This window comes from Trichosurus vulpecula, chromosome 6 (assembly GCF_011100635.1).
Source record: "Trichosurus vulpecula isolate mTriVul1 chromosome 6, mTriVul1.pri, whole genome shotgun sequence".
Lineage (NCBI taxonomy): Eukaryota > Metazoa > Chordata > Mammalia > Diprotodontia > Phalangeridae > Trichosurus > Trichosurus vulpecula.
The window spans coordinates 278,037,839-278,061,644 of NC_050578.1; the positions used below are offsets into that span (position 1 = coordinate 278,037,839).

The 23,806-nt window shown below is 46.7% G+C and overlaps 1 protein-coding gene across 1 annotated transcript in view; it reads left to right on the plus strand.

Annotated features, from left to right (window-relative positions):
• Positions 1 to 23,806, plus strand: part of LRP5 (LDL receptor related protein 5) — a 145,260-nt gene that overhangs the window by 92,886 nt on the left and 28,568 nt on the right. The window contains exons 7-8 of the mRNA XM_036763316.1: positions 1,934 to 2,105; positions 22,568 to 22,784. Of these exons, the coding sequence (XP_036619211.1) occupies positions 1,934 to 2,105; positions 22,568 to 22,784 (389 nt within the window). The remainder of the gene's footprint in view (positions 1 to 1,933; positions 2,106 to 22,567; positions 22,785 to 23,806) is intronic.

Genomic DNA, 23,806 nt, shown 5'->3' on the forward strand with positions numbered 1-23,806 from the left:
GGTCCTAGATTGAGGGCTAGATGCGACCTCAGGGACCAGTTGGTCACTTTACAAATGGGGAAACTGAGGCTCGAGGAGTTGAAGTGACTTGTCCAAGGCGATGTAGAGTTAAAGGCCATCGAGTCTTACTGAGGCCCGTCAAGATGAAGGTTGCCCAGGGAGTTGGGTTGCTGTATGTGGCAGGGTCAGGAACTGAACTCGGGTCCTCTGATTCCCACTTCTGAGGACTCCTCCTCCCAGGGCCTCTGAGGAGGGGCGGGGCAGGACCACGCCTCACCAGGGAGGGCCTGGCTAAGCCCTGGCTGTACAGTAAAGCAGTCCTCCAGCGCAGCATCACGGGGAGTGAATATAGAGGCAGGATGGGATCCTGGCCGGAGCTTCGGCCTGAATTACCAGCTGTCACATAGGCGTTGGGCAGATCTCAGAAGCTTGGCTAACGTGGCGGGCTGGGGAGCTCATCCCCTCGCCAGGCTTGGCTTCCAGAACATTGCTGTTCCTGTCCCAGTCTGCTCCGAGGCGGGCAGGGCTCATAGTTAGTGGCGAGAGCAGCTGATTTGTGGCTGGGACCTGGGTCCCACTTTGACCACTTACCAGCTGTCTGTGACCTTGGCCAGATCATCTCTGAAGCTCAGTCTTCTCACCTTTTTAAAAATAAATTTATTTTTTATTTTTAGTTTACAACACTCAGTTCCACAATTTTTGGGGTTCCAAATATTCTCTCTCCCCCTCTCCCCCAAGACGGCATTAATCCAATGTAGGTTTTACATATACCTTCACATGGAACTTATTTACATAATAGTCCAGTTGTAAAGAAGAATTATGACCAATGGAATGAATCATGAGAAAGGAGAAACGAAACCAGAAAAGGAGGAAAAAAAGAGAGCAAATAGTTTGCCTCAATCTGCGTTCAGACTCCACGATTCTTTCTCTGGCTGTGCACAGCTTTTTCCATCATGAGTCCTTTGGCGCTGTCTTTGAACCTTGCATTGATGAGAGGAGCCAAGTCTATCAAAGTTAGTCCTTACAGATACTGTGTGTCTGTTATCTCCTGGTTCTGCTCCCTTCACTCAGCATCAGTTCATATATGTCTTTCTAGGTTGTAATGAAGTCTGTCTGCTCCTCATTTCTTATAGCACAATAGTATTCCATTACATTCGTATACCACAATTTGTTCAGCCATTCCCCAATTGATGGGCATCCCCTTGATTTCCAATTCTTTGCCATCACAAAAAGAGCTGCTATAAATATTTTTGTACATGCTAGTCCATTTCCCACTTGTGTGATCTCTTTGGGATACAGCCCTAGAAGTGATATTGCTGAGTCAAAGGATATGCACATTTTTATAGCCCTTTGGGCATATTTCCAAATTGCTCTCCAGAATGGCTGGATCAGTTCACAACTCCACCAACAATGTAACAATGTTCCATTTTCCCCACATCCTAGTCTTCTCACTTTTAAAATGGGAATAATCCTTACCTCACAGCCGGTGTTGGGAAGAAAGTACTTCGTAAAGCTTCAGGTACAGTGGAGAGAGCTGGGCTCTGGAGCCATGGGACAGGGTTCAAATCCTGCCTAGGACACTCATTGACTATGTGGCCTTGGGCAAGGCAGTTTATTTCCCTGAGCACCCGTGTCCTTCTCTGTAAAAGGAAGATGTCCCTTTGGGCTCTTGGTCTGGGATCCTGGGTTCATTCAGTAGTGGCATAGTGCGGTGGGTACAGTGGTGGCCTTGACGTCAAGAACCTCACCTCTGATGCACACTTGCTGTGTGATGATGGATAAGTCACCTAACCTGTCTGAGCCTCAGTTTTCCCATCTGAAAAATGGGACAATAAATCCCATAGCACCTGTCTCATGGAGCTGTTGCCAGGCTTAAAACGGGATGAGTTGTGTTGAATTGATGGAAATGTGTATGTGTGGGATTCTTTTTCAGCTACATGTACTGGACAGACTGGGGTGAAAACCCCAAAATTGAATGCGCCCATCTGGATGGACAGGCCAGAAGAGTCCTGGTGAACACGTCTCTTGGGTGGCCCAATGGCTTGGCACTAGACCTCCAGGAGGGCAAGCTTTATTGGGGAGATGCCAAGACAGACAAAATTGAGGTGAGTCATTCCTCAGGTGGTGGGTGACAGAGGGTGAGACTGGTCAGTTAATCAACTGTTTTGTAAAATTCAATTTTATTTTATTTTCGGTTATTATCTCTCTCACTTTCCCCTTCGTCTCAGAACCGATTACAAATATGTATGGTCAAACAAAGCAGATTCCCACATTGGCCCTGTCTATACACACACACACACACACACACACACACACACACACGAACACTCGCGCACACACGTGTGTGTGTGTGTGTGTGTGTTCTTTTCCTTCAGTTTGCATCTTGAGTTCATCTGTCTTCAGGAGGTGGGCAGCCTGTTTCATCATGAGTGTTTTGGAATTGTGGTGGGTCCTTGTGTTGATCAGAGTACCCGGTTGATGATCATTACAATGTTGCTATTACTGTGTACAACGGTCTCCTGGTTCTGCTGATTTCACTTTGCATCGGTTCATATAAGTCTTCTCAGGTTTTTCTGAAACCATTTCCTTCCTAATTTCATATAGTACATCAGTATTTCATCACAATAATACATTCAGCTGTTCTCTAACTGATGAGTATCCCCTCAGTTTCCAGTTCTTTGCCACCATGAAAAGAGCTTCTATAAATATCTTGATACAAATGGGTCCTTTTCCTCTTTCTTTGACCTCTTTGGCGTTGTAACCATAGTAGTTGTATTGCTGAGTCAATGGTTATATTCAATTTAACAGCTCTTGAAGCACAGCTTTAAATCGTTCTCCAGAATGGTTGGACCAGTTCACAGCTCCACCAACAGTGCATTAGTGTTCCTGTTTTCTCAATCACGTCCAGCATTTGTCATTCTCCCTTTTTGTCAACTTTGCCTATCTGTTGGGTTAGAGACAACTTTTGAGTTGTTTTAATGCACATTTCTCCAAATATTAATGATTTGAAGCATTTTTCATGTGGCTGTTGATAGCTTGGATTTTTCTCTCTGAAAACTTCCAATTCCTATCCTCTGGCCAACTGGGAAATAGCTCTTACTTTTATTAAATATGACTCAGTTACGTGTGTTTGTGTGTGTAAACATATCCCTTAGAAATAAGACCTTTATTGGTGAAATTTGTCAAGCAGCCATTGTTTACATAGTACTCACTGCTTGTACTTATGGGGCAGCTAGGTCAGGCAGTGGATAGAGTGCTGGGCAAAGGCTTGAATTCAAATCTACCCTTAGACCTTACTAGTTGTGTGGTCCTGGGCAAGTCACTTTACCTTAGTTTCCTCACCTGTAAAATGGGGATTATAACAGCACCTGCCTCTCATAGTTCTCATGAAGATTAAGATAATAACCTTAAAGTACTTGGCACAGTGTGTGGCACATGTAAGCTCTATATAAATGTTAGCTATTTCTTATTATTATTTTCTTATTTTTATTTTTCTCATACAGCAGTCACATGACTTTGGACAGTCCTGGGCTCAGCACAGTGGCCAATACAATACAAACACCACCCACCCCTAGGTCACAGCAAGTTACAACCTCTTTAGTCAATACAGAGTGTCCAAGTAAAGTCCTTCTTGAGGGTGTGTCCTTCTCCCCACGCTGCCATTGCAGGCTTCCTCCTAGTACCCTCAGGTACAGGCATGCTTTAATTAGCAAAGTCCCAATGAAAACAAAAGAGTCCAAATAAAGTTCTCTTGGGGGTCTGTTCTCCCCACACTGTTCCAGCCCCTCCCCCGCTTCCAAGTCCTGAGGGGTGGCTGGGCAACGAAGCCAACAGGGTGGGGTCCTTGGGGGTCCACCGCACTTCCCCCCACCAACCATAGACAACTGTACCCTCCCCCGGGTCCCAAACCGTCCCAGGAGAAGGCAGCAAAAAAGCACACTCAGCACCTTGCTGCAAAGTTTCCAAGCATTCATCATGGACTTACTCTGTCAGGCACTGTCTTGGATGCTAAGGATACAGAGACAAAAGTGGGATAATCTCTGTTTCGGTTTTGTTGGGGGGAACAACTGATGAGTGTGTAATAGTATGAGGGAAGTGGGGGGAGGACTAGGGTGGCACTGCCCTCCCTAGCTGCGAGCCACTAGGAAAGACGCTGCCGTTGGAGCTGAGCGCCAAAACCAGCTGGTGATACCAGGGCAGGGAGTGAAGAGGGGAGGCCAAATCAGTTTTTGTGAAGCCTTTACTTTGTAAGCCAAGTCCTTTATCATTAATAGTATTAACAATAATTGTTAGGAGTATTCATTAATAGTCATCAACATGGCAAGGTCCAGTGCCTTCGCATCAGTGTACAATCCTCTCTGAAAGGGAAATGCTGTCACCTCAGTTGTCCCATGGCCAATCATTTCTGGCAAGGCTCCACCTTCCTTGTGACATCCCCTGCTCTTCTTGAGCCCTGCCCTTGTTGGTCTCTTACCAGGGACATTATCTTCCTATCTGATGCACAGGAATGTGTCATCATCGTCAGCTGATGTAAGATTGGTGGGGGGGGTGGGGTTGCTGGTAGGACAGGAAGCTTGACCTTTGATCCCTTGGAGTTCAAATGCTTATTTGGGATCATTTTAGGAAAGGTGTGACAACAAGCAAATGTAGAGGGAGGGCAGGTCTTCTCTGGCTTATACCTTGCATTAGTCTGAAATGTGACGCTGTCCATTCTTGGCAGAAGCAATCATAATGATTCAAATGTATGCTTTACAATGTACTACATTACGATAATAACAGTTCCCCTTTAGAGTTTACAAAGGATTTTTCTCGAAACCACCTCATGTAGGAGACGGAGTATTACTGCTCTTCAGCCCTGTCCCTAGCTTCCTGCCTCCTGCTGACAATGATCTCTCCCTCCTCCCCTTGTTACCCATCCCCACAACCCCTGGGCATTTCCTCTTCAAGTATCGCTTTCTCATGTTCTCATCTGTATATTACACCTGTTTATATGAGTGTTTCCTCAAGCCCTCCATTCCAGGTCATCATATTTAGAGGTAGGACAGTACTTGGAGACCATCTTGTCCGGCATCTTTCTTTTCCAGATGGGAAGTTGAGGCCCAAAGAAAGGAGGTGGTTTGGTTAAGGTCCAGGTGGCCAGGCTTTGAAGTCCTAGAGGATGATAATGACAGTGTGGGACTCGGTGTGGTGACCATGGGCGAGCTGTCACTCTGAAGCCAGAGGAGAGAGAGGAGCTTTCCCTGGGGGCTTTGTCACCCAAGAAAGCCCACTGTTTCCCTCCTCTGAATCCTTTTGCCTGAGACAGAGAAAGAGAAAATTGAGGCACCTCATTACAGACAGAACTAGATGGCTAGGGCCTGACGGACAACTCAGCTCAGATGAAAATATTTTCTGTTGATTCTTCAGCTAAGACCAGGTCAGCAGGAAATCCTCTAGGTTGCCAGCAAATCCAAAAGGGAAGGGAGAAGATGATCCCTAGCGAGGCTCCAGAAGAGAGCTGCACAGAACATTAGCGCAGACATGCACAGGAGACCCTGGAGCCTGAAGAAACAATCCCACCTGCCTTCATCCAGCAGCTCCTCTCTCCTCTCCCTTCTCTGCTCCCCTGAAAGAGGGGGTGCTGGAATCTGGTGCAGTCAGCACCTACCACATGCTGGCGATAACCAAACATTTGAGTCCCTGTCCCCCCACCTCCCCTGCCCCTGCCCCTGAGATTCTCTTCTAATTTGGAGCTTCCATTCTTCATGGGAGGACCATGGGCTGGCTGAGCTCTGCGCTGCTGCACTGATCCAGCCCTGGGGCAGCCGAAGGAGGCTGAGAGTTGGCAGTGGGAGAGCCACCAGCGTCCTGGGTCAGCAACTTGAGACATTTCTCCCCAGATAAGCGCATCTGTTGGGATAATTACCATTCCTAAGCCTGTCTTAGAAACTGTCAAAACCCCAAGGGCTGCTAATTTGGCCCCTTTTTTTGGAGAAGATGAAAAGGAGCCGCCTCCTGGAATGAAGCCAATAAAAAGAAGGCTTTAGGAGGAAATTCCCCCCCCCCCCATGTTTGCTCCAAGTGAGAATCGTACGTGAACTGGGCAGATGAACCAGGATGATCTGGATCTGGGGCCAGGGATGTGCCTTGGTGAAAGCCGAAAACATCTCCTTTAAAGGAGAAAGCAGCATGGGGCCCACCTTCCCATTCAAGGTGCTCAGAAGAGTTTGCCCTGAGCCTTGCCAAATCCTGACATGTTTGGGGTTTCTTCATACAGTCGCCCTTCCAGAGGGGAGTTCTCCACAAGGGACTAGGCTCCTCCCTGGCTCTGATTTACAGTCACCTAGGTAGTGAGAGGCTCAGGCCAAAGACCACATGGGAGGCCAGGTCCATGGCCTTTTACCCCCCATGTCTGAGTTTTCTCAGGACAGCACCTCAGAGCATCAGTGAGAGACCTTTGACCCCCATAGACACACACACAGAGAAACAAACTTTACATACATTAGAGGTAGACGCACATGGGATGGGATGCCTAATTAACTTAGAGTTATGCCAGTTGGGACAATGGAAGAGTTCTTTTAGAAACTCCTCCTTTCAGAATCCTGAGCTTCCTTCAAACACAAACCCTTTCTGAGCCCCACTCCCCAGCTGTTCAAACTATCCTCCACCAAAACAGTCTCTCTTTCTCTCTCTCTCTTTCTCTCTCTCTCTCTCTCTCCCCCTCCCTCTCTCCCCCTCTCTGCCCCCCCTCTCCTTATGCATTTACATATTATTTCCTCCAGTAGAATATAAACTCTTTGAAGGCAAGAACCACTCAGTTTTTGTCTTTGTAGCCTCAGTACTTATTACAATGCTCAGGGAATAGTAGGTGCTTAATTGATTGAATTTTGGGCTAGAGCCATCCCGCCCAGAACCCAAAGAATTCAACAGAACTGAAGCAGCTGCAGGGGACAGAGAAATTAGGTCCTTTTGGTGCCTCCTCACAGGGCAAACATAAAATAAGTGCTTGCTGATTGGCCAACTTAATTCTTACCAGCCCTTATCCACAGGGACTTCTGTACTCCTTTGAGGGATTTTCCCTGCCTGGTTTTCTCTCTACCTTAGGTCAGTGTCCTCTCAGAGAACTCTGTGTTGAGAGAATTTGCTATAGCCACTAGCAGGGCTCCCAATGCCTCCCATAAGTTAAGAAAGTGTCTGACTTAGAATCTATTTGTGCTCACTAATTTAGGGTCACCAGGGTCCCAAAGAGATTGTGACTTGCATGCTGAAAGTGACCTAGAACTTGATCACCCCAAGGCTGTTTTAATTTGTCTAGAGCCTAAGATAGAAAGAACACAGGCTTCAGCGTTTGGGCACCTGGCTTTTGAATACTTTGTGTTGGACAATCTGTGTGACATTAGAGAAGTAACTTTTCATCTCCGGGCCTTATTTTACGCTCCTGTAAAGTGATGGGGCTGAGTCAGATAATGTCAGATATATCCCCCACAACCTTGACTCTGTGAGCTCATGCCTCATTAATGACCTATTCAGAACCACTGTCTGTTCTCGTTCTTGTCTGATATCCACTTGGCGAGTGCCCTCACCCTAGGTCTATGCCTCTGTAATGACGTTGGCTGGCCAGTGTTGTCTTTCCTGGACCTCCCTATGGCTCCACTAATGGCAGGACTGGCTGTCAGGGGGAGAAGATAGGTTAGAACAGCTGTGCAGCCAACCCAGCCAGGAGAGCCGGTCACTGGAGAGTGGTGGGCGGGGCAGGGAGGGAGGCTTCGTTTCTGTTCTGGAGCAGCCAGAATTGCCTTTTACTAAAACTAGCCTGACAGGGATCATCCTTAATATATTGAATTCAGTTTGGAGAAATCACTCAGTTACCTACTCAATACAGTAACATTCATACCAAGGTCACTAAAAGGAAACCCCTCTCTGAGGAATCCATAGACCAGGGAGGGTCCTGGGGGTAGATGGTGACAGACGCCTCCCCCACCCTGGCAGAGGAGTGTGGGGGACAATGAGGGCAGAGCAAACACATGGTTATATCCAGTCTGTCTTGTGGAGCTTGATTTAAGTGTTTTGATTTGTAGCAAGAATCCAGACTGGCCAGGGATGATGGGAAAGATTGTTAGGTCAAGATAAAAGGTGCCAGCTGTCCAAGAAAAAAACCCCATCAATTTAGGTATCAGTCTGCCAGAAATAGCTTTATTTAATTTATTATTAATCTATAGCCAGGCAATTTCGGGGGGTGGGAGGGGACAGGAGGGGGGAAGAAGGGAAGGGAAGGAGATCTAAACTGGCATAGCCCCCTCCTTGCCTCGTGCCCTCCCACATGAATCTCTGATTTTCGGCAAGTTATGTAGCACCTCCTGGGTCCCAGGCACTGATCTAAGTGCTTTAGAAATACTAGATAACTTGGAGTTGAGCACAGAGGGGAGACAGCCTTAAGGGGCACAAGGAAAGGATTCTTGTAGAAGGTGGGACTTTAGCTGTTGCTCGAAAGAGGCTGAGATGAGGGAGAGAACCCTGGGGCTGAGGGACAGCCAGAGAAGATGGCCAGAATCAGGGGCAGAGCCCGGGGCCTGGTGTCACTGGGTGGCAGCTACAGGGAGGGCATGAGGTGGAGGAAGAGTGGCAAGGTTGGAAGGGGCCAAAGAGCCTGGAAGAAGACAGAGATCTTGAAATCCAGTCTGGGTTAATATTCCAGAATTGAGTGGCCACATCCCTCTTCCATTTGTCCAGGACTCTCCCCTCACTAACCAAAGGGACTTCCTCCCTTCCATTGGTCTCTCAGTCCCTTCTCACAGAGAAGGGTCAATGCTGGCCGGCCAGTCCCTTCCGATGGGCAGATCAGGAGGAGATTGCCCTTAGATGGGATAATGACCAAGTCTGTGAACCAGATAACAATCAAGCTTGGTTATCACCATGAATTCACTTCCCTAAGAACCTCAATGAAAGCCAGGAAGCCTGGGGTCCAAGATTCCCCTCGGACACACGCTGACCATGTGGCCTTACGCTAGTCACTTAATGTTAATGGGCAACTTTATAAGATTATAAATTGCGGAGAATGTATGGGGACTTTCCTCACCTGGGAGCCCCTATCCCAACTCCTTAAATAAGAGACTTAAAAGAATTTGTAAACCAAGTCAGAAATTCAGTGAAGGGAAATTCTACCTCTGAACTTAGAAACTTGGAGGCCCCTAGTGTTGCCAGGACCTAGATGGGAGGAGCGAGTGGATAGAACCTGAGAGAGGCAGTCAGGAGGGTCTGAGTTCTAATTCCACCTCTGACACTCAATAGCTGGGCAAGTCACAACCCTGGTCTGGTTTCCTTCATCTGTAGAGTGGGGATGATATTTGCTTCCATTTCTCCCAGTTTCTTTCATGAAAATGTCTTGCAAATCTGCAATTGTTATGGAGATGTCGATTGTGGTATATTTGAGGTGGGGTGGGGGGGAGCATTAGTTTCTCTGAAAAGCAAACAGTACCAGTAGCAGTCAGCGATAATAACACAATTACTAACTGTCATTCAGTTCCATTGTGACTTCTCTGGGATAGCCTGGGACTCTCACTACCATCTATAACAGAGGTGCCCAAGGCACCCGCTGACATGAACCAGATTCAAATGTAATTGGGAAATATTTCACAAAATAAATAGAACATAGGGAATGTAAATAGGTAGTTTTCTGAGTCATTTGGGATCCCAGTTTAGAGGTTTAGTGGCCCCTGTTCCTTTGATACCACCGATTTATAATTGTTAGGAGAAAACATGTGTGGGGTTCAGGCCACTGCCTTACAAATGAAGCTTTGAAGCCCGTGCTGTGGGGGAGCAGGTGGGGACTACCTCTGGGCCTCCCGGTAGGTTCTGTTGGTAAGATAGAGCCTAGCAATGCTGGCCCCTTGCAATGTCTCTGCACTCTGATGGGGGATCTGCCTCTATCTGGACATCAGCCAGCCACAGATTACCAAGATTGTTAGCTTGGAAACAGAATGTTTCCCAAAGCTATTCATTTTCTTATAGTTGCTGGAGATTTTGCTATGATCATAAATGATCATAGATTTTGAGCTGGCCTCAAGCAGGCCATAGCTTATGGAATCATAGAATTTGGGGCTACAAGAGACAGCCTTAGAGAACATATTGGTCAGCTTGTCCATTTTACAGATAGACAAGGCTGAGGCCAAGAGAAGGAGGTGAACTCTCCTTGGGTCCCACAGGTTGGAAGTGGCAAAGACTGAGACCCAGGTTCTCAGATTCCAGTTCCTGTGACTTCCAACTTACTGGGCTATGGATGGGAGGACCTTAGTATTTTTTGAAAGGTCTTCCATACCAGGGCCAAGTTTTAGGGACAGCTTTCTAGCTGTGCATTGGCAAACAGACTCAGGGCTCGCTTCTGCCTGCCCATGTCTAGTCCAGCTGGGTGAGTAGGGTACCTTGCGTCCTTTGGGACAGGGTGAGGAGACAGAAAAAGCCCTGATTGGAAGCCAGAGGACACAGAGGACCTGGGTTCCAATGTCAGCTCTGCAACGCTCTGACCTTGGGGGCAGCCCCTCTTTGGGCCTGTAAAATGAAGGAAGGGTCTCAGTGGTCCCCAGAGGTACCTTCTCTTCTCAGTGAATCCTTGATTGGTTTGTGGCCTACATCTAGCAGCAGTGGTGGGGATCTCCAGAGAAACAGAATTGGGCTGGGTAACAGGAAGCCCTTCTCCACTTAGAGCTGGCTAGGAGAGGAATGGGTTACGTTGGGAAGTGGTGAGACCCCTGTCAATACACATACACTCAAATACTGGATGCTTTTAAGGGGCAGTTGGATAACTCTGGAGGGTATCATCGCAGAGACGATTTACGCCCAGACACAGATTGGACCAGGTGACCTGGGAGGTCCTGGGGCTCTCCTAGAGGGGCAGAGTCTTAGGGCACAATTTAGATAGGACTGGTTAGGAGACACAGTTGGCTTTGCCTCACGGTGGCATATCTATTGACTTCGCAGGATTTCAATTTGAGGGGAAAACAAACACAAAACAACCATTCCATTTATCTTAGGGCTGTCTGTGCCTGGCTAAGCTCTGGGCTCCAAGGGGACACTTTGGGACTTAATGTGATGTAAACTCATTTGCTTTCTCTTTGAAGAAGGCTGTGTGGGCCAGATTTATTGTTGCCCAGGCTGGCAGCTGGATCCTTAATCCCTTTGATATGTTGGGAGCAGAACAAAGGTCCACAAATATCGGGCTCATGAAGCAGGCGCCTCAGATGGGCACTTTCGTGTACAGGGATGAGATTTAGAGGCTGCATTCAGGATTGCAAGCATCTTAGGTCTGGCTAAGAGTAGAAGCCAGCCACCATGCCAGGTTCCATCGCAGGATGGATGTCTGCGTGTGCCAGTCCTGCTGGGAGGCAGGTATTCAGGAGGGAGACAGTCAGCCTTGAATCATGTGTTGACTTAGAAAGCCACAAATTCACATCCTCTATTATAGGATACTTTTATGTCTGTTATTATCTGTTGTATTTTAACATTGTCCTTAATTGTAGCTTAACAATAGATAATTAACATTACGTTGTCTTTTATTTTGATATTTGTTAAGCATTTTCCAATTGCCTTTTAAGTCAGTGCGGGCAGGTTTGCTAGGCTTGGTCAGAGTGTGGAGCAGTTCAGTGACTTGGGTAGGTCACACAAGCAGCCTGGGTCAGGGGCAAGAGCCAAGCTGGGATCTGGCAGGCTCAGAGGCCACCTGCCCTGTTGCTGCTCCTTGTTTGCATCTTGACCTGAGATCCAGGGCTAGCTCTTCTCTATTTAAGTCTCCCTTGGCGATCTCATCAGATCGCCTCAATGCTGATGATCAGCCCTGGCCCCGCCCCCACCTCCACCCTAATGCCTGCACCTGCCTCTCAGGCCTCTCAGACCCGATGGCCAGCAGACATCTCAAACTCATCATGTCCACCATCACCCTTATTATCACTCCTCTGGCTCACAACGGAGGAGCTGTCTTGGATTCCTCTCCATCTCTCTCCCCCATCTCCAATCTGTGCCAGGGTCTGGTGACACCATCTCTGCAGTATCTCTCCAATATGCCCCCTTCCCTCCTCTGACACCCATCCTGATGTAGGCCTTGTCCCCTCACCCCTGGGCTATTGCAGTGGCTGCTGGGTCTGCCTGCCTCAAGGCTCTCCCCACTCTAGACCACCTTCCTTTCAGCCACCAAAGGGATTTTCCTAAAACACAGGTCCGATCTTGCCACCCCCTCACTCAGTAAACTCCAGGGTTCCCTATGGCCTTCAGGATCAAATAGAAAATTCTCTGCTTGGCATTCAAAACTCTTGGTCACCTGCCCCCTCCTCCCTCTCCAAGATCCTTTTTTTTTTGGAGAGGGAGGGCAGGGCAATTGGGGTTAAGTGACTTGTCCAAGGTCAAACAGCTAGTAAGCGTGTCAAGTATATGAGGTCAGATTTGAACTCAGGTCCTCCTAACTCCAGGGCTGGTGCTCTACTCCCTGTGCCACCTAGCTGCCCCTCTTCCCAGGCTCCTTACACCTCGCTCCCCCAGGGACACTGACCTCTTTGTTTCACAGACAAGCCCTATTTCTCTCAGCTCTGGGTATTTTCTCTGGCTGTCCATCCTCCATGCCTGGGCTGCTCTCCCTTCTCATTTTGGCCTCCTGCCTTCCTTTCAGTGCCAGCTAAAATCTCCCCTTTTACAAGAGGCCTTTCCCTATCTCCCACAATTCCCATGCCCTTCCTCTGGACTCTCCAATGTATTCCAAATGCACTTTGTCTGGACAGAGTTGTGAGCAAGGAGGAGCTTTTGCCTTTCTCTGAAATCCTGAACTTATTAGCACAGGGCCTGGCACACAGGGTTGACTGGCTGATCACTAGAATTCATGTAGCCGTAGCATATTTGTATGTCATTTCCTTGGATCATAGATTTAGCGATAGAATGGACCTAAGAAGTCTTCTAGTCCAAATGGCTCACATTACAGAGGAGGAGACTGAGGCCCACAGATTTGCCCAAGGTCATAGAAGTGTTAAGCAGAGCTGGAATTTGACTCTGAGTCTTCTGATTACAATGTAGTGCTGCCCCATGAGAGACAGGAAACAGAGATGACAAAGGGTAACAGACTGGAGGAAAACCAGGGCTATGGAGAAGTCCCCTTGAATTAAACCATAGAGTGTATACCTAAAGAGGCTGCTAGGTGGAGCCACAGTGCACAGAGCACTGGCCTGGAGTCAGGAAGACTCTTCTTCGAGAGTTCAAATCTGGCCTCAGACACCTTACTAGCTGTGTGACCCTGGGCAGGTAGGTCACTTTACCCTGTTTGCCTCAGTTTCCTCATCTGTCAAATGAGCTGGAGAAGGAAATGACAAACTGCTCCAGTACCTCTGCCAAGAAAACCCCCAGTGGTCATGGAGAGTCAGACATGGCTGAAATGACTGAACAACCATACCTATAATGGCTGATTTCAGCCCAACTGTGTAATGCGGTTGTGTCAAACTCAATAAAACAGAAAGAGAGACCACCAAACCACACGTAAGCATCCCTGAAAGCTGCATGCTGACTTAGTTTAAAGATGTAATATTGGCTGTGATATTTGGCCGCCTCTTCATCGACCAGGGTTCTGACTTTACTGCATGATCTCTGGATGGGCAGAGTTAACTGGGCAAGTCTCTGAAGCTCAGCCAAGAGGCAAGGTCTTGCGTGGAGGTTGGGGGTGGGGATGGATCATGGGAGTGGCTTAATTGGTAAATGTTCACTGCTAGATTGGAGGTGCTGGCCATGGAGTCTTGGGTTCCCAGAAGAGCCTTGGTAGGACTGTTCTCTTGCTTCATTTAGAGAAGCCATGTGAAGGGAGAGCAGGGGACTTGTGGGGCAGAAATCCACAATGTGTGTCCGGTAGTTCCACTTAATAACTAACTGTGGGACCATTGGTGCCAGTGGATTGATCCCTATGGCTGGCCCTTCAGGTTCCTTCCCTGTAAGATGGCATCCCAGTCCTTCTTCTGGATCCTCGTGAGGAAAGTGCTTTATGACCCAAACACACTCGAGAAATGTCCATGATGAAAGTTACTTCACTTATATTTAGGATGAGGATAACAATGGCACCTGCCTGGCCAGATTGTCGTGAGGATCCAATGAGAAAATATTTACAAAAAGCACTTAGCAGAGTGCCTGGCACATAGTAGGCGCTATAGAAATGCTCATTCCCTCCCTTCTGCCCACCTCTGCCATTGATGGACAGTTTCATAGGAAACCATGTGAGTTCAGAAGAGAAAATGGGTAGATTCCATGGAACAGATGAGGACCGTTCTTTATATTCATCCTTCAAAGGCTCGGGCTAGAGTCTTCCTCTTCATCCACATGGGCACCTCCTTTGAACACTAGTCCGGCTGGATGAAATCCATGGCTGCTAGTTAGAAAAGGACCCCAGTTCTTCTAGTAGTGAATGTTGGAATGAAGGAGGGGAAAGGAAGCTCTTGCACTTTCCCCATTGGAAGTCCCTGTGGGTCCCTTCTGCCCCCCTGCTGGCCTGTCCCCCTGCCAGGAATGTTGGCCAGAACATTCGTGGGCTGGGTCCAATCTCCAGCAGCTGATCTCCATTGATGGACAACCTGTCATCACAGGGATCCCCTTTCAGATAATGTAACACAAGTGGGGAACCTCAGCAGTGGTGGTGAGTGTGTGTAAGTGACCTGAGACGAATTAACGGATTATGGAGGATAAAAATATATTGGTGTTCCCATGATCTGACACCTACAAGCAGAGGAAGGCGAAACCCCAAACCTAACAGATCTGCAGAAAGAAAAATTTCCATTTGGAGAGAAAATAGGATCTGGGTAACTAAAGAGAGATGAATTTGTCTAGGTATGGAATTTTGTGCAAGGGCTTTCTTAGAAGCTGGGACACTTCATCCCCATTGCATTTTTAATTTAATTTTAGTCTTTTTTTCAATTATTAAGCATTTATTTTTCCCTCTCACTTCCTTCCCTTCCATCTGGAAAAAAAAGGGAAAAAGAAAGCCTTTGTAACAAATATGCCTAGTTAAATGAAATAAATTCCCGTATTGGCCAAAAATGGCTGTCTTCTTCTGCGTCTCCTGTCATCAGCCCTTTGGCATGATGGTTCGTTACTGCGTTGATCAGAGTTCTTTAAGTCTTTCAAAATTGTTTGTTTTTACAATGTTGTTATAAACTGTTTTCCTGGATCTTCTCACTCATCTCTGCATCTGTTCACACAAGTCTTCCCAGGTTTCTCTGAAACAATCCATTTCACCCCCTCTTACAGCACAATACTATTCCATCATAGTCATACACTATAACTTGGTCAGCCATTCCCCAACAGATGGACCCTGCCTTAGTTTCCAGTTCTTGGATTTCTTTAGAATATAGGCCTGGTAGCAGCCTCCTTGCATTCTTTTTTAGTTAAATGTTCAGCGCTTCTAAGTTGTTGAGATGGTTCTCTACCCCAACCCCCCCAAAAGGACAAAACCATGACTTTTAAAGGTGGGTTTTTTTTTGTATGACTATATTTGAAGATTCAGAGTCCTTTCTTCTGCAAGGACCACAATTCAATTATTAAATATAGTCAGTAAAAAAAAGTTGAATCTCCATAAAAAATATCATTTTGGGGTCATTTTCTAGGAACTTAATCATTGATAATGTGGAGCCCACTTGCCCCATGTCCACTGTATTCCACTATGCTTGAGGACTCATGGTCTCATTGATGTGTATATCTCTTTAATGATTCAGTTCCCAACCCTCCTGGAGAGCTCTCCTCCTTTTCTCCTGACTGGCTCTTCGCTGAGAGTTTGCTGTGTGCTGGGGCTGTCTTTGATTTCCCTTAACATTTCGAAGATTCTCATGAAGGATGCCCCTCACTTTTGCCGTGTGACTGTCCCATCTTTTAGGCTCCTTTCTTCCAGTGTTCTCCTTTCTAATTTCTTGTTTTCATGTGTGGTGGCTGCTTGTGCCCACACTGTGCCTTCTCCATTGTCCCTTGGGTGATCATCCAATTCAGTCCTTCAGCAACTGTTGTGTCCCATGACTGCTAGTCCTCTGACGTCACCAGAAGAATATTGCAATTCACGACACGGGTCTTTGTCTTGGCTTTCATTGTACTAGACCTAACAGGTGCTGAGTGAGTGGATTTTTTTTTCCTGTGTCGGAATCTGAGAAGGCGCACAGATACTGGCTTCTCTTACTGGAGCGAGGGAGCGCTTCCCACCCCTTTAAACTCAGTTCACTTAGGGGAATCCCGTCTTTGGCCCCAGGGAAAAGAGAATCATGAGCCTTTGGACTGAAAGGGTCCTTCCAGGTCCTTTAGTCAAACCCATATTTAAAATATGAATCCCTTCTCCAAGCACCAGACTGAGCATAAATGTGCCCTCACGGAGCTTATATTCTGGAAGGAAAACCAGCACAGAGCCGTACATAACCACAGGTATTTGGTGAAGGTGTAAGAGGTACAAAGTATCCTGTGGAGATGGAGGAAGGAAAGGTGGTTACCAGCTGGAAAGGAGGGATCAAAGAAGACTTTCTGGAGGAAAAGGTACTTGATTCAGTCTTTAAGGATTATGGAGCCCTGACTATCTGCCAGGCACTATGCTAAGATTTGGGGATACAAAGAAAGGCAAAAACATGGTCCCTGCCCTCAAGTAGCTCACAGGCAACATGTATATAAATAGATACATATGTATATAAATAGACACACAAAGGATGCATACAAAATAAAAGGAACACAGTCTTGGAGGGGAGGGATGTGGACAGAATTGCACCTGGTGGAGAAGGGTTATGGCATCTGTGGGCACAGGGAAATCTTTGAGCAAAGAGCACAGCTGGAGCTTATCCATTTTTCCTTACGCTGTGATATAGAACTCAAAAGCAACAACTTCAGCAAACACTTATAGAGCACATACTGTATACAGAGCACTGTACCTTGTGAGAGAAGCTTTTAACTTCCATACAGTGATGACAGTTGGTGTGTGGAGGGGGTGGGAATAGGGGCTAGATAGTGAAGGACAGAGAAAGGAGTCATAGAGAGCCTTAGAGATCATCTCATCAGGCCCTACCATTTTATAGAGGGGGAGATTGATATCCAGAGAGAAAAAGACCCTCACTCACCTGGCAGAAGAACGAAGGGTGGAGCAGGTCAAGGCTGAGCAAGAGTGGGCTAACATTTGAAATAAAGGTGGACTTGAGGCAAGTCTCAGATGGTAGGGTGAAAGGAGGGATTCCTAAGACTCGGGCTTTTTCAGTGTTATTGATGGGGTCATTGGTTAGGTATTTGCTGTTAATTGTTCTTACGCTCAAGTCAGCTTGAAAACAGACACCAGGAATTTCCCATTCTCTAATATTTCTATTTCAAGCTACTAACCTTTCAAGCAATTAAAAAAATTGAAAATGTTACCCTGAATAATTGGATAAGCTTCATTTGCCCTTTTGCTGGGTGAGGAACCTGTGGTCTCAAGGCCACACATGGCTGTCTAGGTCCTCAAGTGCGGCCCTTTGACTGAATCCACACTTCAAGAACAAATCCCATTCATGAAAGGATTTGTTCTGTAAAATTTGAACTCAGTCAAAAGGCCACACCCAAGGACGTAGAAGGCCACAGTTTCCCTACCCCTGCTCTTATGTATTTGTTTCAGTTCCCTAAACTTCTTGCCTAGCAAACCTTTATTAAAGATATGCATTGATTTTGTTTATGCAGGAGCTTTTAAATTTTACATTTCAAAAAATTGTTCTTTTCTCATCTCCTTGTTTTTGTTTTGATTGTGAATTTTCTCCCAGTGTCGGATCTGAAAGATACCTTCTTGTATTCTCCTAAGGTCTTTTTTTTTTAAATGATTTAGTGACTTCTAAAGTTGAGGGCGCTTATCCATTTAGAGCTTTCTTGGGATGTATGATTCAAGGAACAAGGTTCCTTTGGAAGAGGGCTCCTTCAAAGGTCAGGCCCTCAGGGGTGGACCTGCCGACTCAGTTGGCCAGAAAACTCAGAATCCCCAAGAAAATGTTCAGGCCAGACCTGAGTGACTGAAGTCCTATATATTCCAGTCAGATGTCCCGCAACACAAGTAAGCTATGGGGAAGTCTTCTTTCAGAAATCTTTATTTTTGCCAGATGTGTTGGATGTTGTTGAGGTGCGCTGAGATGTTTCACAGAACGGCTGTTGGAGACTCATTGTTTTCTCTGGACTGAAATGGACCAGCCCAGAGTTGTCCTTTGAATTCCTGATTCTTTCCAAGCCTTCCAGCCAACATGTTGTTAATCAGTTCCAGTGATTGCTGTGGCCAGAGATCAGGAAGGGTTGTTTTCAAATTGATGCAGGAGGTAGAAGGGCCTTGGTGTCATTTGGGGAGTTTTGTTATGTATTCTCATTATAACAATTCGGACTCCTATATGGTTGGCATTTAGAAGGAGGAGAGTGTCTTTAGTCCCAAAGACAATGAATCCTTGGGGGGCATTTTTGGTCTGGTTTGCTATTACAGCTTTCTAACTCTGGAAGGTTCAAATCACAGCTTTGCTATGAACTTCCTCGGGAAAACCTTTTCCCTTCTCTGGGTGCCAATTTCTTCCTCTGTTAAATGAGGGGCTTGGATGAAATGATTTCTAAAGCCCCTTCCAGCCCCATGCCCTATGGTAACATCTCTGATCAAATGGCTTGATGGTTCCCATTTTTTTTTTTGTCTGATGCTGATGTGCAGAGGGAGAGCTGGCACGTGGGAGGGCTCTGGTGGCTCTCGGCCTCCATGGCTCATTATCATAGCTTCCAGAGTTCAAAGCCCCTGCTGCATCCAGTTCAGCTCCTGTGAACCCAACTGGGCTTCATTAAGCACAACTTAGATGGCCCTAGGTGTAGGGAGATGCCAGCGGAGCCAGGGAGAGGGGTGTCACTGTGGCCTTCTTGAAAGCCGAAGGGTTTGGAAATGCAGCCAAACAGAAGACTGGAATCACGTTAGCTGCTGTATACCTGAAATGATCCGGCGAAATCCTGCTTATCCCTAAAGACCCAGCTCACCTGAGACAACGCAATTGATCTGGAGTCAGGAGGATGTGGTTTGAAATCCTGCCTCAGACACTTAAGAGACGGACGACTCTTGGAGGCTACTCTCCACCTCCAGAGCGAGAACTCATAGACTCTGGGTACAGAAGGAAGCAGATTTTGTTCACTTTCCTTATTCTTCTTTTGTGTGTGTGTGTGTGTGTATGTGTGTGCGCGTGCGTGCACGTTTGTGCATTGCGTGTGCGTGTGTGCATGCACGTGTGTGCATGTGTGTTTTTACAACATGGCTTTATGGAAATACATTTTGCATGACTTCACAGGGATAATTGATGTCATATTGCTTGTCTTCTCAGTGGGTGAGGAGGGTCAGGAGAGGGGGGAGAAAATTTAGAAACCAAATTTTAAAAAATGAATATCAAAATTTTTAAATGTAAATGGGAAATATTTAATGAAATAAATAAAAATATAATTTAAAAAAAGAGATGTGTGACCCCAGGCAAGTCATGTCACTTCACTGGGCCTGTTTCCTCATCTGCAAAATGTATGTGTATAGAGACGAGGAGATCTTGATGGCTTCTAACATTCTTTCCAGCTCCAAGTCTATGCTCCTGCAACATGCCACCTTCTCCATGAAGCCTTTTTGGATTTCCCCAGTGGCCAGTAACTTTTCATTTTATATTTAGATATAAATCTATATATCTATGATTTTTTATTGTTATGAGATCAAACCTGTGATTTCACTGATGTGAAAGACCCACCTCTCCCAGCCTTGCTTAGCATGATATTCTTCTTTGAGAATTGCCTGGGTTGCTGAGAGGTTAAGTACCCAGGGTCACATAGCCATATGTGCCAAAGGCATTACTTGAACCCAGGTCTTTCTGGTTCTAAGGGCATTTCTCTGTTTTGCCATGGGGTGTGTGTGTGTGTGCGTGCGTGCACGTACATATTTTACCAATGCTTTTTTTTTTTTACATCACTCTTGTTTCCTGATGATCCTTCCCCCTCTCCCGCCATGGAACCCTCCCTTGTAATAAGGCATAGTGACGCAAAATTAACCAATATGTCGGCTGTGTCTAACAGCGTGGGTGCCATGCTGCCCCTGTATTCATCCACTTTACTGAGAGGAGAGAGCTATTGTCACCATCGGTTCCCCAAAGGCCTGGTTGGGCCCTGCTTTGATTTGAGTTCTGCCATCAATCATCATGGTTCTTTTGATGTTGTCTCAGCCGTTATGTAAGGTACTCTCTTAGCTCTGCTTACTTTACTCTGAATCGGCTCAAAAAGGCTTCCCAAGTTTCTCTGAATCCTTCTTGTACATAATTTCTGGTGGTGAAACAATATTCCATTATATTCACGTACCACAATTTGTTCATTCTGAACATTCAGTTCGGTCGGTAGGCACCATCTTGCTCCCAGTTCTTCAAAATTATGAAAAGTTCTGTTATCAATATTTTGGCATGTATGGGGATCTCTTTTGTTAGCCTCTTCTAAGGGCATATGCCCAGTAGTTCCATGGCTGGGTCAAAGGATATATACGTGTTAGTGACTTTTTTCATTTAGTTCCAAATTGTTTTTTTAGTACAGTTGGACCAGTCCATTGCCCCAGCTGTGGATGGCTGTGCCGCCTTTCCATAGCTCCTTCACCATTTGCTGTGTTTTTTCTGTATCGCTGTCAGTCTGATCAATGTGCTGTGAAAACCCAAGAATTGTTCTAAATTGTAATTCTCTTGATATTAATGACTCGGAGCCATTTTCTGTATGGTTGTTTATAGGTTGCATTTCTTCTTTTGCCCGTTCCCATCCTGTGATCGTTTATCTGCCGGGGCAATGATCTTATGCTTACATGATAGTGATAATTCTAGCTGCCCTTCATATCACAAGGTTTTAGGGTTTCCACGGTTTGCCCTTACTTCCCCTGACAGGCCTAGGAGGTAGACATAAGGAAACTGAGGCTCACTGATATTGTGTGATTTGCCCATGGTTACGTAGCTAGGAAGCGTCAGACCCAGGCCTCGAACGCCGCCTCCTTGCACTCATTCTGTTGCTCCCTGCTCACAAGAACATGACCTTCATGACCACCCAGCCAAGGACTCACCCAGAAGGTCCAGGCCAGCTGGTTGCTGCCCTCCTCAAGCTGGTGCAATTTCCCCAGAGGACCCAGAGACCGAACGTCCTAACGGTTGCCGAGGACAGAGGCGCCTTCCTTATTTTTGTTATTTTCGTGTCCAAAGTCTCATACTCCCCATGGATTATTTGTTTCTTTTCAAATGAGCCTGAAATACGATCCAGCTGTTTGAGATTGGCGGCGTCTCATGCCTTTCATCTCATTTGTTCAAAGAGCCAGGGAGCTCAAGTGTCCTCGCTGAGAACATTGGCGCTCATCTCCAAACAAACTCACACCTTATCTCTCATTCTGCATCAACCAGTTCATTAAACTACGTTTTGATGTTTGACTGTATTTTTATCCTCCGCGGATGGTTTTTTATCTCTACTTGACTCTTCACCAAAAAGATTTAGCCGCTAAGTCTCCAGAGACCCAGGCACCAGTGTGCGTCTGCTAGTGGCATTTCGGCTGACGGCCAGAGAGTAGTGGGCATCCAGGAAAAGATCCCTTATGGTCAGCTCCGCCCTGCCCCCAACCTAGAGCAGCCATGGATACACAAGTGTGGAATCTCTAATCATCGCCTTGAAGGCCCTGTAGCACAACCCTCTTATTATGCAGATGTGGAAGCTGAGTTCACTAGTTCAGTGGCTTGACCAGGTCCCATGGCTAGTAAGGGATAGAAGCAGCATTCGAATCCAGCTCCTCCAGCTCCAGAGCTAGTGCCCTGTCCACTATGATGCCGCCTCTCACATGTTCTAAGCAAATGATTAGATGAATAAATAAGTGAGTGACTGAATCAATGTGGGTCAGACAAGATGGCAGAGTCCAGGGGAACATCTCTTCTTTCAAGCATGCCAGAAATTCCCACAGCTGCCAACATGCTTTTCCTAAAGCCCAAGTCTCACCATGTACTCAGAGGCTCCCTCCCTCTTGCTTCTAGGCTAAAATGAGAAATCTCTGGCCCAGCATTTAAGGCTCTCCATAACACGGCTCCCATCTCTTGCTGTGGTCTTGTTTCAGATTGTTCTCTTCACACGCTCTCCATTTCCATCCAAATGGCCAGCTGGCAATTCCCTAGAAATGAAATTCCCTCCCTTTGTACAGGCAGCCTCTCGTGCCTAGAAAGGATGCCTTCTTTACCTCCATGTCCTAGATTGCCTGATTCCCTTCAGACCACTGCTTAGCTGCTACCTCCCCCACGAGGCCTTTTCTGATTCCTCTCTCCCCGTTGCTAATGAGCTCTCCATCTCTTTGCACCTACATTATACTTATCTGTGGGCCTGTGTCTCCCCCCTCCCCGCCCCGTTAGAAAGTAAGTTCCTTGAGGGCAGGGACTGTTTAGTTTTTGTCTTTGTGCCTCTGAGTCGGACCCGGGCCAAGGACATAGTCACCATTTCATATGTGCTTATTGAATTAAGTTGGTTTGGTGTCGATGGAAGGCATCCGCACAATGAGACTCCCGTCACACCTGCCATCTTGAAATGGCTCTTTCTTGGTCGTCTTCTTTTCTAGGTGATCAATATTGATGGCACAAAGAGAAGAACCCTCCTGGAAGATAAGCTCCCCCATATATTTGGCTTCACCTTGTTGGGGGACTACATTTATTGGACAGATTGGCAAAGACGCAGCATCGAACGAGTCCACAAGGTCAAGGCAAACCGAGACATCATCATCGACCAGCTGCCCGACTTGATGGGCCTGAAAGCCGTGAACGTGGCCAAGGTCATCGGTGAGGAGCAGAGGCGGCAGGCAGCGGGGAGGAGGGTGGGGTCATCGCTTGGGCTGGTTCAGTGGGTACACTCTTGGTGGGAAGCACAGCTGGGCAGCCCCACTTAAGAGTGGGGTGGAGAGGAGCCTCATCTCTTCTCCGTTCAGGGGCCCCATCTTTCCCTTTGAGCCCTTGGAAAGAGGGTAGGGGAGGAGAGGCAATAGGTCCTTCATCCTCAAAAACTTCAAACTCAGTCCCTGGATTTATTCATGTTTGACAGGAAGATGTCTCTTATTTTATCTTGGAGCACCATGGGAAAATGGAGTTATCTTTATGCACCTTTTTCCCTTTTGGTTTTATGTACAAACACAATGTTTAAAAATTTAGCTTTAGACAGAAAAATAATCCAGGAGACAAGCATTCCTCACTTTTCCTGAAGGGATCCCCACTCCTTATCCCAGGAGACTCCTGTCCTGTGGGTAACAACAAACATTTATTAAGTACTCACTGTGTGCCAGGCATGGTACTAACAGGTAGGGCTCTAAAGAAAGGGGAAAACACTCTGTTTACTCTCAAGGAACACGTATCCAAGTAAAATGGTGTGTAGGGACCATACCTTGGATTGTATCGGCTCAGGGGACTCTGGGGCAAGGAAATTCCATGCACTAGATGCAGGAGGTGCCTGGAGAACTGGGGGGCTCAGGGACTTGGCCACAGTTACAAGGTTGGGATGAGTCAGAGGCAGGACCTGAACCCAGGATTTCCTGGCTTCAAAGCCAGTTCTCTATCCACCCCACTGGGTAAAATGAACAAAATTCAAACCACTCTGAAAATGATGCCCTGTCTTTTGAAGTGACAGTCCTCATATAAAGTGATGTCCACCCATGCCATTCATTCACTCACTTTAGCAAGGATAGAGCCAAGACTCATCCACCCTCGTAATTGAGGGTTGTGGGATCTGGCCAGGGTTTGTTTTCCCCGAGCTCCCTGCAGGGGCCGGCCATTATGAAGGATGGGAGGAAGCCAGGGGTTTGAGTTCCAGG